Source organism: Sorex fumeus, unplaced genomic scaffold, assembly GCF_029834395.1.
Source record: "Sorex fumeus unplaced genomic scaffold, SorFum_2.1 ptg000028l, whole genome shotgun sequence".
Lineage (NCBI taxonomy): Eukaryota > Metazoa > Chordata > Mammalia > Eulipotyphla > Soricidae > Sorex > Sorex fumeus.
Window position 1 is genome coordinate 13,911,445 of NW_026606085.1, and position 13,564 is coordinate 13,925,008.

Consider the following 13,564-nt stretch of genomic DNA (forward strand, 5'->3'; position numbering starts at 1 on the left):
TTAGATATGATTCCTAATAGGGGATATGAGGAATATATATGTAGGCAAATCAAAATGCTCTTTACAGCTCTGAAACTCTATGGCCATATGACAACCTCCATTTTATGCAGAACCTTGTAAGCTCATATAGCAACACAGTATAAATAGTACTAGGTTGGCAAAATGATAACAGTAGTCACACCACTGCCTCAGAGACAGAGTAAATGTTTATGACAGATCAGGACTCTGGCATGGAACTTGTGTAAATAACGGCTCTTCTCTAAGTGAATCATGTGATCTAAGAAAGAATTTGGGATACAACTGACAAATTAAATGTATGTATAATTCTTATCTTGGGCCCTACTACCAGAAAATGAAAAGGATTTTCACTGATGCTTTAACAATACGCTTCCCAAATATACTCAAACAATAGAGAAGGAATACCCATATGTTTAGAGTGGTTGCTCAGACAAAATTTGACAGAAAGAGGAAATGAAGACTGGCTGCTTCTTGTATGTCTTTCAGCCTATGGACCTGACACATGTTACCTACAGCCAAGAGAGAAAGAGTGATGCGCTAAATCATAATGTGCAGTGTTCGTATTTTTGGCCCGTGTTCCAAGGACCCAGCAGCTTAGCTAAAGTTTAGCCTATCGCTCCTTGCCACTGATTCTACCTCCCAATGTCCCCTCTGCAGGAGACACTCTTGTGAGGGCAGCCTGGGTCTCTATATGGTTAGCGCAGAGACTCGGAAGCTCCAGGCGAAGGGGCTGTGTCAGGGCAAGAACAGAAGCCAACAGGGAGAGACCCTGACCATCTACACATGTTTTCTAGTCACATTTGTAAAGACCTTGAAAACACCAATGGAGACCAGTCAGTCCTCTGAACTGAGTGTCATGTCATGGCCCAAGTCCCTGCCCAGAAAAATACACTGTAAGCATTGACAGCAGCTACCAATGAGTATATTACTGAAGTAAGAAAACTCTCCCCCCAGGAAACAAACACTTCCGACTCATTAACTTCAATTCACAATTCACAATTTACAATCCTCAAGTGGGAGAACTCTGAGCACTGTGCTCCTAATTTCAGGTGAACAGGTGATTATTTCATGCAAGTGTTTATTTTGGCACAACATGTGAAGGAGCTTCGGTCTGAGAGCTAGACCTACTTCACTGTTGATGAAGGCAAGTCACTGATTTTAAAACCCACGTCAAGCAGACTGAAGAATAGCTTAAAATCTCAAAACCACAAGTACAAGTTTCCCCTTGCTTTGGATTATGCAAAAGGAAACAAGATTCTTAGCGAGATGTTGGGTACCTCTTTTTCACTATTGCCATGTCCAGGAGTTTATGCCTTCGCTGGGGAAGTGAAAGAGAACTGTCATTCAGGAGAGTGCTGTGGAATAGAATACAGCTTAGCATGTTGCAAATATTACTTCTATTTTAAGTGCTAAGTTCATAATGATGCTATGTAACAAAGCACTTCATCTTAATGGGTACTTGTTAGAAGATGGCAAAACACAACTATCAGGAAATTTCATTCCATCTGGATTCCATGCTACATTAATTAAGAATAAGAGATTACATTTATGAAGCAGACACACATTGCTTTCTCTGCATCTGAAATCCTTGGTTATATGTATTCTCAATTCAAGCACTAAACAGGTGAAACTATATTAGATTGGTAAGTTAGGTTTACGTACATTTTAACTATACAGTAGCAGATTCCCAAAAGTGAATAATATGTGAAATGTAATTATCTAGAAGAAGAGATGTATAAAAATAGGTTAATATCCCTAAAATATTTTGTTGAGTTACAGTTCTTCCTGCTGGGAAGTTTACCACACTGCCATGTATATGAAATGTCTGTTCAAAAAAACAAAATTAGAAAATATTCCTCACACAGACTCACTAAATGTAGTAATATGCCATCGAAGCTGAATGTGTGTAGCACAAGGATGCAGGGAGAGACCAGTGTGTGATACAGGAGATGCAGGGAACGGGCTCCAGACGCTGGTCTCCCTGGAGAGAGGGTTGCGACGGGAACAGAAGTGCACGGAGATGGACAGACAGCACAGCACTCGTGGAAGGGCACAGCCCGACCCCTGCCTGCCAGTCGGCTGGCGTCCTCACCCACCTGGTTCTGGGATTATTGCCTGGCAGAGCACAGGAGCCCCACTGCTTTTTCTCGAGAAGCAGCGGGGGCGAAACCTTTTTTCCACGTTTGCCGTCGTGACCCAAGATTTGGGCTTGTGCTTTTGGGAGGAGTCTTTGTGGCCGGCCGCGGGCCTCAGAGGCTGGTCTCCCGGAGGAACATGGTGCCGATGTTGTAGGAAACCTTTTTGATTCTCGAGGAGGAAAGGGAAGGCTTCAGGGGCTTTGGCCCAGTCCTGAGCTCCAGGAAATAGCAGATCCCGGGGATTTCCTTTGGAAAGTTGTCTGGAAGCTCTTCGCGCGACCGAGGAATGAACGTGAAACTTTCTTCCCGTTTCAGTAATCTGAGAAGAAAAGAGGGGCAGAGTGGATCAAGCAGGCAGAGGAAGGAAGGGTAAAAGGACTCTGTAAAGTTCCCGTGTCATTACTCTCATTCTTGGCAGAGCTGCGACTTGAGGGCTCTGATAGGGCCATTTCTACAGAACCATCACCAACTGGCTTTGCATAGTGTCAAATGTGTTCACAGTCCCTGCTGTGACTCCAGTTCTGTCAGTTCCTTAGCAAGGGCTTATCAACTCATTATTTCTATTCTTATTTTTCTACTTCCTTCAGAGAAAGACCAGATGATTTATTTCCGGATGTTCTTGTTCACTGGCGTGAACTTGTGCTGCTCTGAACTTCCCTAACATGGCTCTGGCTGCAGGCCGCAGACCTAAGAGCTTGGTGCTTTCATCCCACGAGAATCACCCAAAAACATGCTGCTTAGTCTCTCTCTGTTTGAGGCTCTTTGTGTGTGTGTGTGTGTGTGTGTGTGTGTGTGTGTGTGTGTGATATCTAGCTTCACCACCATGGTCAGAAAAGATGTTTAATGTGTCGGTAGGATTTCCATCTTAGTATTTCTGGGCTATTGATTTGTAGCTACATACCTGTATAGAAGAGATCTATGTCAAGACTGGCTCTATCTGCACTTGCAAGCAAGCATTTATTTTGGGAAAGTTCTAAGTTATATTATGAAATCTTTGTGGACATTATTTCCTTACTGACTTCTATCTAGATGATCCTGAAATCTCCACTATCCTTGTGTCTTGTGTTTAGTTAATTCTTAAGTTTTTTTTTTTAAATGAGTCACATTAATGAGCTGACTCATTCTGAGTCAACGCGCAGTGGGAGTAGTGGGTCATTACCTGAGACAGAACCAATGGTCCAGGTGAGCTGTGAATATATGGAGAAGAAGGAAATCCAGACCAAATTTGAGTACTTAAGTAGTTGGGGCTGCAGGTTGGAGGCCCCATGGAAGGTAGTGGTGTCATTTATGTTGCTTATTGGTAAATATGGCTTAATTACCACCATTCCCTTGTATGTGCAGTTGTTTTACATTCCCATCTGTTTTGCAGTACTATGAGGATTGTATCAGTCTTTTATCAGATTGTCTGAGATGGTCGACAATGCAACTTCATCACACACAAAAACACTGAGTAGATTTTTCCCTTTTAACTTCTCCCTAGGTTAGTTCTGTCTTATTTTCTTGTTACAGTTTATTATCATGCTCAAGGTTCTGTGTTAATAATTTTTTTTTCTGTCAAAGAATTTCAGGGAGGCTAGAACCTAGAGCCTCATATGTAAAGGCCCTCTCCCATTAATCAATATCCCTGACCTCTAACCCTGTTAGCTTTTATTTCTCTGGTAGCATCTTTATTTCTAGATCAGATTTGAATAATTCTTCAAGGCACAGCATTCTCTGCTGGGAGATTTTATCTTTTAGAATTCGGAGGACCATTCCACTGTCTCCCGTTTCATAGGATTTCTGCTGAGAAATCTGGTGATGGCCTGATTGAGGTTCCTTTGTGACATATTTTTCCCTAGCAACTTTTTTCCCCTTTGACTTTTGTTAATTTAATGCACTGGTGCATGTCTCTTTGCATTTGGAAATCTGTGTCTTCAATATGATTTCTAAATGTCAGTCTTTGCTATTCTGTCATGGAATATTTTGTTCCTTCTAAGATACAGCCCCTCTACATGGCCTAAAGCACAGAGATATCTTTTATAGAGTTTATTCTTTTTCCAAGGAAACATCTTATTTTTAAATTAAATTTTAGTTTAGCAACACTAGGATTGCATAATGATAGATTTATGCTCCTATGATGCCCAAAGCCTATTCAGCTAAACTGGTAACAGAGGCCACTGAGCCAAATGAATCTGGGATCCTTTGGCCTATACAAACAGATGTGCTGTATTCGCCTGGGTCTGGTCAGAGAAAACATATCACACGGCATGCCTGGTGATGAGTCATGATACTAAATAAAGGATCAGATGAGTATACAGGGATTAAGAATTTAGACACTAGTCACCCAAGAACCTCTGATCCCCTCGAAAACGCTTTATTAATCCTAGTCTCTGGATGGCACTAAAGCACTGTCCAACAAGCCATTTCTTCAGTAACTCAGTATCGACACGGGAGCTTAGATTTGTACATGAATCTGAATTAATCCCCAGCTGTAATCCCCAGCCAGTTGATACACAACCTGGGGGTTTCAGTAACATGTTTAGTGTATTTGGAAGCCACACAAATCTTACTTTACCTCTTGCTACCCTTCTTCCTCTCAGCAGTTTCTTATAGATTTCAAGATAAAAACTCACTGCTGCCGTGAATCAATGACTTGCCTGGGTGTGGGCGCTCTCCGAGGGAGCTCTGTGGAGCTTCTTTCTTGCAGCTGCAGAGAGCTCGCTCGCTCACACACCCCTTCTTTCATGCTTTTCCCTGGGCTCTGGCCTACATTCTGATTCTGACTATGAAAGTTCTGAAATGTGTTCACAGTGAGGTACGAATGAGCTAAGTGAAATTTTGATTTTCATGCATAACTTGGAATTTTATAAAAGTAATAGAACTGTCTGAGTAAGGCAAATGCCTTGCCCAAGGCCACCGCAGGATCAAGCCCTGCCAGAAGTAAGCACAGCCAGGTGTGGCCCCTAATTTTCCCCTCAGGATGTAATAGAATCCTAACACTGGCCTTTCAGACATCCTATTTTGAGTCAATGTCCCCCTTGGGCATTGCTCTCATGTCCTCTCTGGTTAGAAAGCTCATGCTGTGTTTCAACATCAGACAATAAAATTCTTGGAGTGTTGTTACTCTAGCAGAGTGGATCTCATGGGCAACTCCAGAGATAACCTTGGTGAAATGAAGAGATCTATTCTGGCCTATGACCATCTAGTAGTCACAGTTCTCCAACACCTGCATACTTGAAATCATCATGGGTGACTAGAAAATCTTTGGTTTCAATGACTTGGTGCTACCTAGGAGCGATTACACTCTTCTTTTGACTAAAGATAAATGCGTGTGTAAACCATGACCTCTTAAAGACAGGAAATACCTGAAATGTTTTCAGTTCACTATTCTCCTCTCAACTTCATTGGTTTGACTCAGCATTAAATTCTGTTTTGAAAGTATTTCCCCTTCAAGACTGTTTCCCAACAGAATGGCTGAGAACTTTCTCTAGTCTCTCATCATCTACCTCATTAAGGTAAGCAATGGCAAATCACACTTGTTTCTCAGTTCACTTTGAACTGAATCAAATTGAAGCCAGTTTACTGAGTATTTGGAGCTCCATCCACTGGACTGAAGCTATCAAAAAGGTCAGTTTCTTATTCTAGACATTTCTAGATATCAAATCTTACAAACTATTTTTTGATCCCCCTCACTGGATTCCACTGGCACATCCTTCCTTGTGTTAAAGCTCTTCCTGCTTTAAAGACCAGGAATGATTTCTTGTTCCTAGAATCCCTGTCTCCCCGTTCCCCCCCCCCCCCGTCCCCCCCCCCCCCCCGCCGCCACCTGCTGCTCTTCTGCTTTAGAGTGACATGCTAATTGTCCTTTTCCTGCTGGACCTGATACTTCATCTTTGTCTGTGGAGGTGAGCCAGACTCCACTCATGTCTACTTTACATTCCCAATGCATCTATGGGAGAGAGTAACATTTCTTTCTGTCTTATTCTGATATTGTTTCAGGAAAGATTAGTGAACTTCTGGCATGCTGTCTGCTCTATTAGACTGGAAGTTTCTGTGGCTAATTATTCATCAAAGTGTCTTTTTTTTTTTTTTGCTAACTCATGCATATGGAATAAAACTATGCCTTTGCATGCTGGGGAAGGATGACATTTCTGAACAATGAAAAAGAAGAAGCTTTCTTGTGATTCTCTGTAGCTACTGATTTTTTCCTATTCACCTTCTTGCCACCTGAACGAAAGGCCGTGCTGTGTATTTCTGCTTCCCAGCTCCGAGATCCATTCCACTTCATGGAATGAGGTGCAAGGATGGAAATAGCAGCAGGTAAGACTCTGTGACTTAACTCTGTACTACTGCTTTGGCCTGAAAGATTGTTACCTAATTTATTTCAAAGGTTGAAATACGGCTGTAACTTTCAGGTTAGCTTGAGAATTAATGCACTATTCAGGTTTATGGAGTTCCAAAAAAGGACAATAGTAAGAATGTTAATTTCAGGGCCAGGGAGATAGTACAGTCGTAAGGAGTTTGCCTTGTGTGCATCTGACCAGGGTTCAATCCTGGCACCCCATATGGCCCCTGATTCTGCCAGGAGGAACCCTTGAGCACCACCAGCACCACCCCTTCTTCCCAAAGGAATGTTAATTTTAGATATCTTTTTTGGACTGAAAAACACTGTCATGTTGGTCAGTACCATGAAAGCTGACTAGAGAACATGGGCAAGTAACACGTGAGAAATTATCACTTTAATCAGATTTTTCTACAATATGTTATGCATAAAAGAACTCGTGATCTTTTGGTCAGGCAAAAGATCCTTTTAAGGATCTTTTAAGGACTCCTTTAAAGAGAACTGAAAACAGATCCATTCATGTAAGTCTGAACCAATATTTTTGCTTTCTTCTAAGGAACAAAGTATTTAAGAAAATGAGCAACTAATTTAGAAGTGTGATTATATGCTAAACCTAAAACTTAAAAAGAACAAATTTACAATGACATTGTTTTAAAAATTGACTTAAATGGGTTTCAAGGCTAATTGATCACACAGAACGTAGAATGGTTAAACAACAACAACCAAATAGCAGAGAGTTCTGTAATCATGTCTTTGAAGGTGGCAGTCAAACTTTCCTTTCATTCTATTCCCACTACTCATATGGCCTTACCAGTACTGTCACTGCCGGTCTTTAGTTTATCCAAAGAATGCCACCTCCAAATAAGTTTTTCTTATATTGTTTCAGGTTAAAAATAATTCAATGGTTTTTTTAGTAACATAAGATCCACTCTAAGTTGAAAATAGATTCTCAGTCTCATCACATGTTGGAACTGGGATCATTTTGCCTGCAGTATTTATAGTTTTTATCTTTACTCAATTTCCCCAAGTGTACTGTGTTACATAACCCTGCTACATTTTCAACGCTAAAACATTCATTGTGATTTCACTAATCTTCTACCAGGGTCTGGTGTGAAACCCCTACACTATTTATAACTCATGAGGAAAGGGAGGGGAGAACAAACATGAACATGTATCTTTATCTAGAGTAAGATATCTAGAGTAAGTACCTAGAGCTAATTAGTGGCAATACAAGAATGTGAAGTTAAGTCAGTAGAAGTTCTTAGTACTTCTCAAGTTATGAACACTTTAGAGGTCTGATGAGCATATTAGAAAAACCATTCATCCAAAAGACTCGAACACCCAACCCTAAGACCCAGTTTTTATCTATTTTAAAATCTTTTAAGCTCTCTTAACTCCAAAAAAAACCTCTTAAAATCTCTTCACTCCAAAATGTAACCTATACCACTTTTAGTGTCATGGAGAGAAATACACTAAGGTGTATTCCTTACTATTTTTAGACTAAGAGTAGGACCTTCCTACATTAAATCATTAACTTAATTATGCACAGCAAACCCACTCTTTCATTTCCTAATAGCATGTATTTATATATTTCACATTGATTCTGACAACCTTTTAAAATAGATTTATATAATGAACTAGTAGGTGCAGTTCTATGAAAATAATTGCAACATATACAGATCATCAAAGATGTACTAGATTGTACCATAGAAGACTGAGCTGGGAAATTTTCTAAGACTCAAAAAAAAAAACCGCCTGCCATTTTAAAAATTAGGAGGACTTAATAGTTTTCAACCTTTAAAATTATGATAAAACTGTTATTTTATCCAGAAGAAAGCAATGAAAAAAACAGGAAATAAGAATGCCTAGTGTAAAACCTCATGGGAAGGGGGGCGTTCCGGTCCGTCCTTCACGCCCTACCGAGGTCACCAGTTACCCCCCACGAGCGGCTCTCCAGCACAGCCACGGCCCCAGAAGCACAAGGACTTAATGCAGAACCCAGCAGCTTGGAGCAGAAAAGTGAAAGGACTATGCGTTAATCCAGGCCATCAAGTCTGCCGGAGGGGAGAGGGTGTTGCCCCATTCGCCCTCTCCTCTCTGGAAAGAAAGATGGCGGCCACATTGGAGCCTTGTGGACAGCAGGTATGAGCCGGGAGTGTGGGGGCGACTAAAACCTCATGGGAAGGGGGGCGTTTCGGTCCGCCCTTCACGCCCTACCGAGGCCACCAGTTGCCCCCACGAGCGGCTCTCCAGCACGGCCACAGCCCCAGAAGCACAATGACCTAATGCAGAACCCAGCAGCTTGGAGCAGAAAAGTGAAAGGACTATGCGTTAATCCAGGCAATCATTTCTGCCCAGAGGGGAAAGGGTGTTGCTCCCTTCTGCCCTCCTCCCTCTGGAAAGAAAGATGGCGGCCACATGGGAGCCTTGTGGACAGCAGGTATGAGCCGGGGGTGTGGGGGCGACTAAAACCTCATGGGAAGGGGGGCGTTCCGGTCCGTCCTTCACGCCCTACCGAGGTCACCAGTTGCCCCCCACGAGCGGCTCTCCAGCACAGCCACGGCCCCAGAAGCACAAGGACTTAATGCAGAACCCAGCAGCTTGGAGCAGAAAAGTGAACGGACTATGCATTGATCCAGGCCATCAAGTCTGCCGGAGGGGAAAGGGTGTTGCCCCATTCGCCCTCTCCTCTCTGGAAAGAAAGATGGCGGCCACATGGGAGCCTTGTGGACAGCAGGTATGAGCCGGGAGTGTGGGGGCGACTAAAACCTCATGGGAAGGGGGGCGTTCCGGTCCGTCCTTCACGCCCTACCGAGGTCACCAGTTGCCCCCCACGAGCAGCTCTCCAGCACGGCCACAGCCCCAGAAGCACAAGGGCTTAATGCAGAACCTAGCAGCTTGGAGCAGAAAAGTGAAAGGACTATGCGTTAATCCAGGCAATCATTTCTGCCCAGAGGGGAAAGGGTGTTGGTCCCTTCTGCCCTCCTCCCTCTGGAAAGAAAGATGGCGGCCACATGGGAGCCTTGTGGACAGCAGGTATGAGCCGGGGGTGTGGGGGCGACTAAAACCTCATGGGAAGGGGGGCGTTCCGGTCCGTCCTTCACGCCCTACCGAGGTCACCAGTTGCCCCCCACGAGCGGCTCTCCAGCACAGCCACGGCCCCAGAAGCACAAGGACTTAATGCAGAACCCAGCAGCTTGGAGCAGAAAAGTGAAAGGACTATGCGTTAATCCAGGCCATCAAGTCTGCCGGAGGGGAAAGGGTGTTGCCCCATTCGCCCTCTTCTCTCTGGAAAGAAAGATGGCGGCCACATGGGAGCCTTGTGGACAGCAGGTATGAGCCGGGAGTGTGGGGGCGACTAAAACCTCATGGGAAGGGGGGCGTTTCGGTCCGCCCTTCACGCCCTACCGAGGCCACCGGTTGCCCCCCGCGAGCGGCTCTCCAGCACGGCCACGACTCCAGAACACAGAAACCAATTTCTTAACTATCTGACTTTCAGTAGAAATACTTCCAGGGTCAATAGGTAAAATAGCAGAAATCCAAAACCAACATTTAATTCTTGAACCCAGCTGTAGAAAGCAAATCACTTCACAATGCTTTTTCAGCATGTCTGATTTGGGGGGGGGGTAAACTCTAAATAATAGTGGTGAATCTTTTATTGAAACAATGAATCTAATCAAAGCAGATAGAGTGTTAACTAGAATTCATCTGCCTCACAGGGACGGGGAGGGGTGGGGGGTGGGGTTTTATTGGGGTTCTTCATGGTAAAAAATAAGTATTGGTAAAGGGAAATGTTTTTGATATTTGCATGACTGAGACATAAACCTGAAAGCTTTGTAACCTTTCCCACAGTGATTCAATAAATAAATATAAAAAAAAAAAAGAATGCCTAGTGTCTTTCTGATTCTGAGAGACTCAGAATTAAAGTAATAGTAATATTAAACATTAATTCTTGTGGTGAATTATTCAAGTTCTCCTTTGGTCTCCTATTAAGTCATTTGTCTTTACTGATTACCTTTCTTTGTAAGTGATAAAATCAATAAAGTCATTTAAAAGGGTGACAGGGCAGTAAATAATAGATCTAGAGCTTTACTATTTTGTAATTTCCTGTAGATTTTCTGTCTTCCCCCGCATTAAGGAACTGTCAGTATTCTAACTCTTGATCTATCCCATTGCCTGTATAATTACATATTATCTGCTTACCATTTTTAAAAGAAAAATATACACCAAGAGCATCCTCCTCTTTCATGCATGTCTCAACAAACTAAAAAGGGTCAGTGAGCAAGGCCAGGGGTTAAGGCTTTGCACACTGTGACCTCCCAAATAAACTGTGAAATTCTGGATAGCCAGTCTACCTTCCTGATGACTTTGATGATATGCTTTGGAGATGTGGTGCCACATCTCAATATACTCCCCAGAAAAATATTAACTGCATTCTTCACAAAACTTTAACAAAAATACCTCCTGAAAGAACAAAAATAAAGGAACAGTTGAACTGGAGAGATAGTGTAGTGGGTTGGCGCTTGCCTTCTATAAGACAGACCCAGGTTTAATCCAGTCCCTCAAGCCCTGCTAGGAGTGATTCCTGAGTACAGTCAGATGTTGGCCCCAAATCGAAATATAAAGGTATTATGCTCCGTGATTTCATTGAAACTATGAAGCAATTAAAGCAGAATATAGCATTAGAATAAAGACATGTACCCAAAGACATGAATTTATGAAAAAGCAGCCATGAGCCTATAAAAAGCAGCAAGGTAAGTCTCTTCAATAAGTGATAATGGGAAAACCAAAGAATGAAACTAGATCACCAACACCACACACAACAATAATTGCTAAAGTCTCAGGTTTAGACCCAAGACCATAAACTGCAGAGAAAACCTAAGTGATTATTCCTTGACATTGGTCCCAAAGATGTTTGAAGACTCAACTATAGTGGCAAGGAGAAAAAAAATCAACCATAAAAAAAATAACATGATTAAAAACTGGGCAAACAGACACTTCTCCACTGAATGTAAAAATTGGTAATTAGGCTCATGTAAAGATGGTCATCTTCTCTTATTAGGAAATAAAAATCAACAATGCGATAGCATCTCATATCCATAAGAATTGCTAGTCCCCTCTCCCCTGCACCGCCCCCCCCCACCCCAGACAAGAAACAACAAGGGTTAAACAGTTAAGCTGGTAGAGCCATTAATGAAAGCATTATGAAGAGTATTTAAAAACTAAAAAATGGTGCCAGAGTGACAGTACACATTGGCACTTGTAAAAACTAAAAACAGAAATTTACTTATGATCTAGTTATCCAACTTCTGGATATTTATGGGGAAAGCAGAAAACATTAAAATGCAAGGATGTTCCACCATCTCCTTTAAAAAATTCTTTGAAAATATTTGAAATGAATTACTCAACATGATTTTAATTTGGGGGCCAGAGAGATAATACAGCAGGTAAGGTGCTTGCCTTGCACGTAACTGACCTCGGTTCAATCACAGGTATCCCATATGGCCTCCGACCAGCCTGCCAGAAGTGATCCAGAATACAAATATATACATATATACTCAATTTCTTCGAATAAATACCTCTCTGAAGTTTTAAAGATAGACCATATTGGACATGCTAAACTAATTCAGGAAAGGAAATTGGCAATTTCAAGCTCTCATGATTTAGCTCCATTTTGCTGTAAGAAAGTACCATTTTTTTCTCCTCAAAGAGAATGTCTCAGTATCCCAGATGGGTGCGCCAGGCTTGCTGGTTCCTAGCTGTCATGCAGCATAGCTGGTCCCCATGCCCACAGAGACTAAGGTAGACATGAACAGAAAGTGCTCTGGTAGAAAAGCGGCCTGGAATCTGGAAGCCTGATCCCACTGAGAGCCAAGACCTGAGTTTAAGGTGTGTTTCTTCAAATGACACTCTAGTGAGAGTAGGTGGCAGCCCTCCGAGCGTGCCACTGTGGGAAGACAACTTCCTGGACTTGAGGCTGCCCTCACGGGAATGGAGACTGAGACTGGCATCCCACCCACCCATGGCTGTCTCCCCAGGCTTTGACCTGTTCTCTGAGCTACACTCTGGGAAATTTTGTCAAGTGCAGATCTGGCCTACTCACTCCTCAAAACTCTTTAACATACTTAATTACTCTTAAGTTAGGCAAACACACACACACAGACACACACAGACACAGACACAGACACACACACACACACACACACACACACACACACACACACACACACACACCCTTAATATGTTTTCTCAACTTCTTACTTCACTTTCTCTGGTTTCATTTCAGTTTCACTCTCCCCTTGTCCCAGTACTCCGACCTGGATTCCTGGGCTCAGCACTAATCTATGACTATTAATTGACTCAGGTACATGTCTGATCAAGTCTGTGGTTGAGGCCATGAAGGCAAAGGTCACAGATACACTGTCCTTCCTTAGAAAGTTAGTGTCCATCAGTGCTTGCAGTGGTAGGTTCTCAGCCCGTATTTGCTAAAAGAACGAAAAGAGGGAGCAGCATATGAAGTTGTTCTAAGAACAGACCAAGAACTTCCCTGGCATGAAATCAAAAAGCACCTTTTGGAATCTAGTGTGCCTGTCTGTTGTTCCCATTGGGGTTTTCTTAGTACTGGACGAGGAAGACAACAGACTGTCCCAGCAGCAGCGGTGGCTGAAATGATTCAACCCTCAGATATTATCGAGCAGCAAAGGCAAAGGCCAACCCTGGGACCATGGAAAAGATGGTGAATCATCAAGAGGTAGCTCCCAGATGCACTGACCTGTGTGACAGGAAGACTGTCCTTTACTGGTTATCACCTAAGCCCAGGGCGTGCCCCCCTCCCACAGCTGACCCAGTGTGCACAACAGGTATTGAAATGGAGTTTCCACGGAAGATAGAAGTCTGAACTGCCCCATAAACATGGAACATAGGAGAGCATGGGCACAGGACCTAGCGAGGGTTACTCTCCTTCACAGGAATTTCTCCTCAGCCCGCAGTCTTGAGAAAGTTTCTCAGTCTTCTGACAAATCTCTTTCCCTCTCAGTCGAACCAGATGACTGCACTATCAGGGGCAAGGAAAAGTCTGTCACAATCG

The 13,564-nt window shown here is 42.9% G+C and overlaps 1 protein-coding gene across 1 annotated transcript in view; it reads right to left on the minus strand.

Moving 5' to 3' along the window:
• Positions 1–1,989: 1,989 nt before the first annotated feature.
• The window catches only part of GUCY1A2 (guanylate cyclase 1 soluble subunit alpha 2), a 201,928-nt gene continuing 190,353 nt past the window's right edge, over positions 1,990–13,564 (minus strand). Inside the window, exon 8 of the mRNA XM_056115229.1 lies at positions 1,990–2,475. Within this exon, the coding sequence (XP_055971204.1) occupies positions 2,268–2,475 (208 nt within the window). The 3' untranslated portion in view covers positions 1,990–2,267. The remainder of the gene's footprint in view (positions 2,476–13,564) is intronic.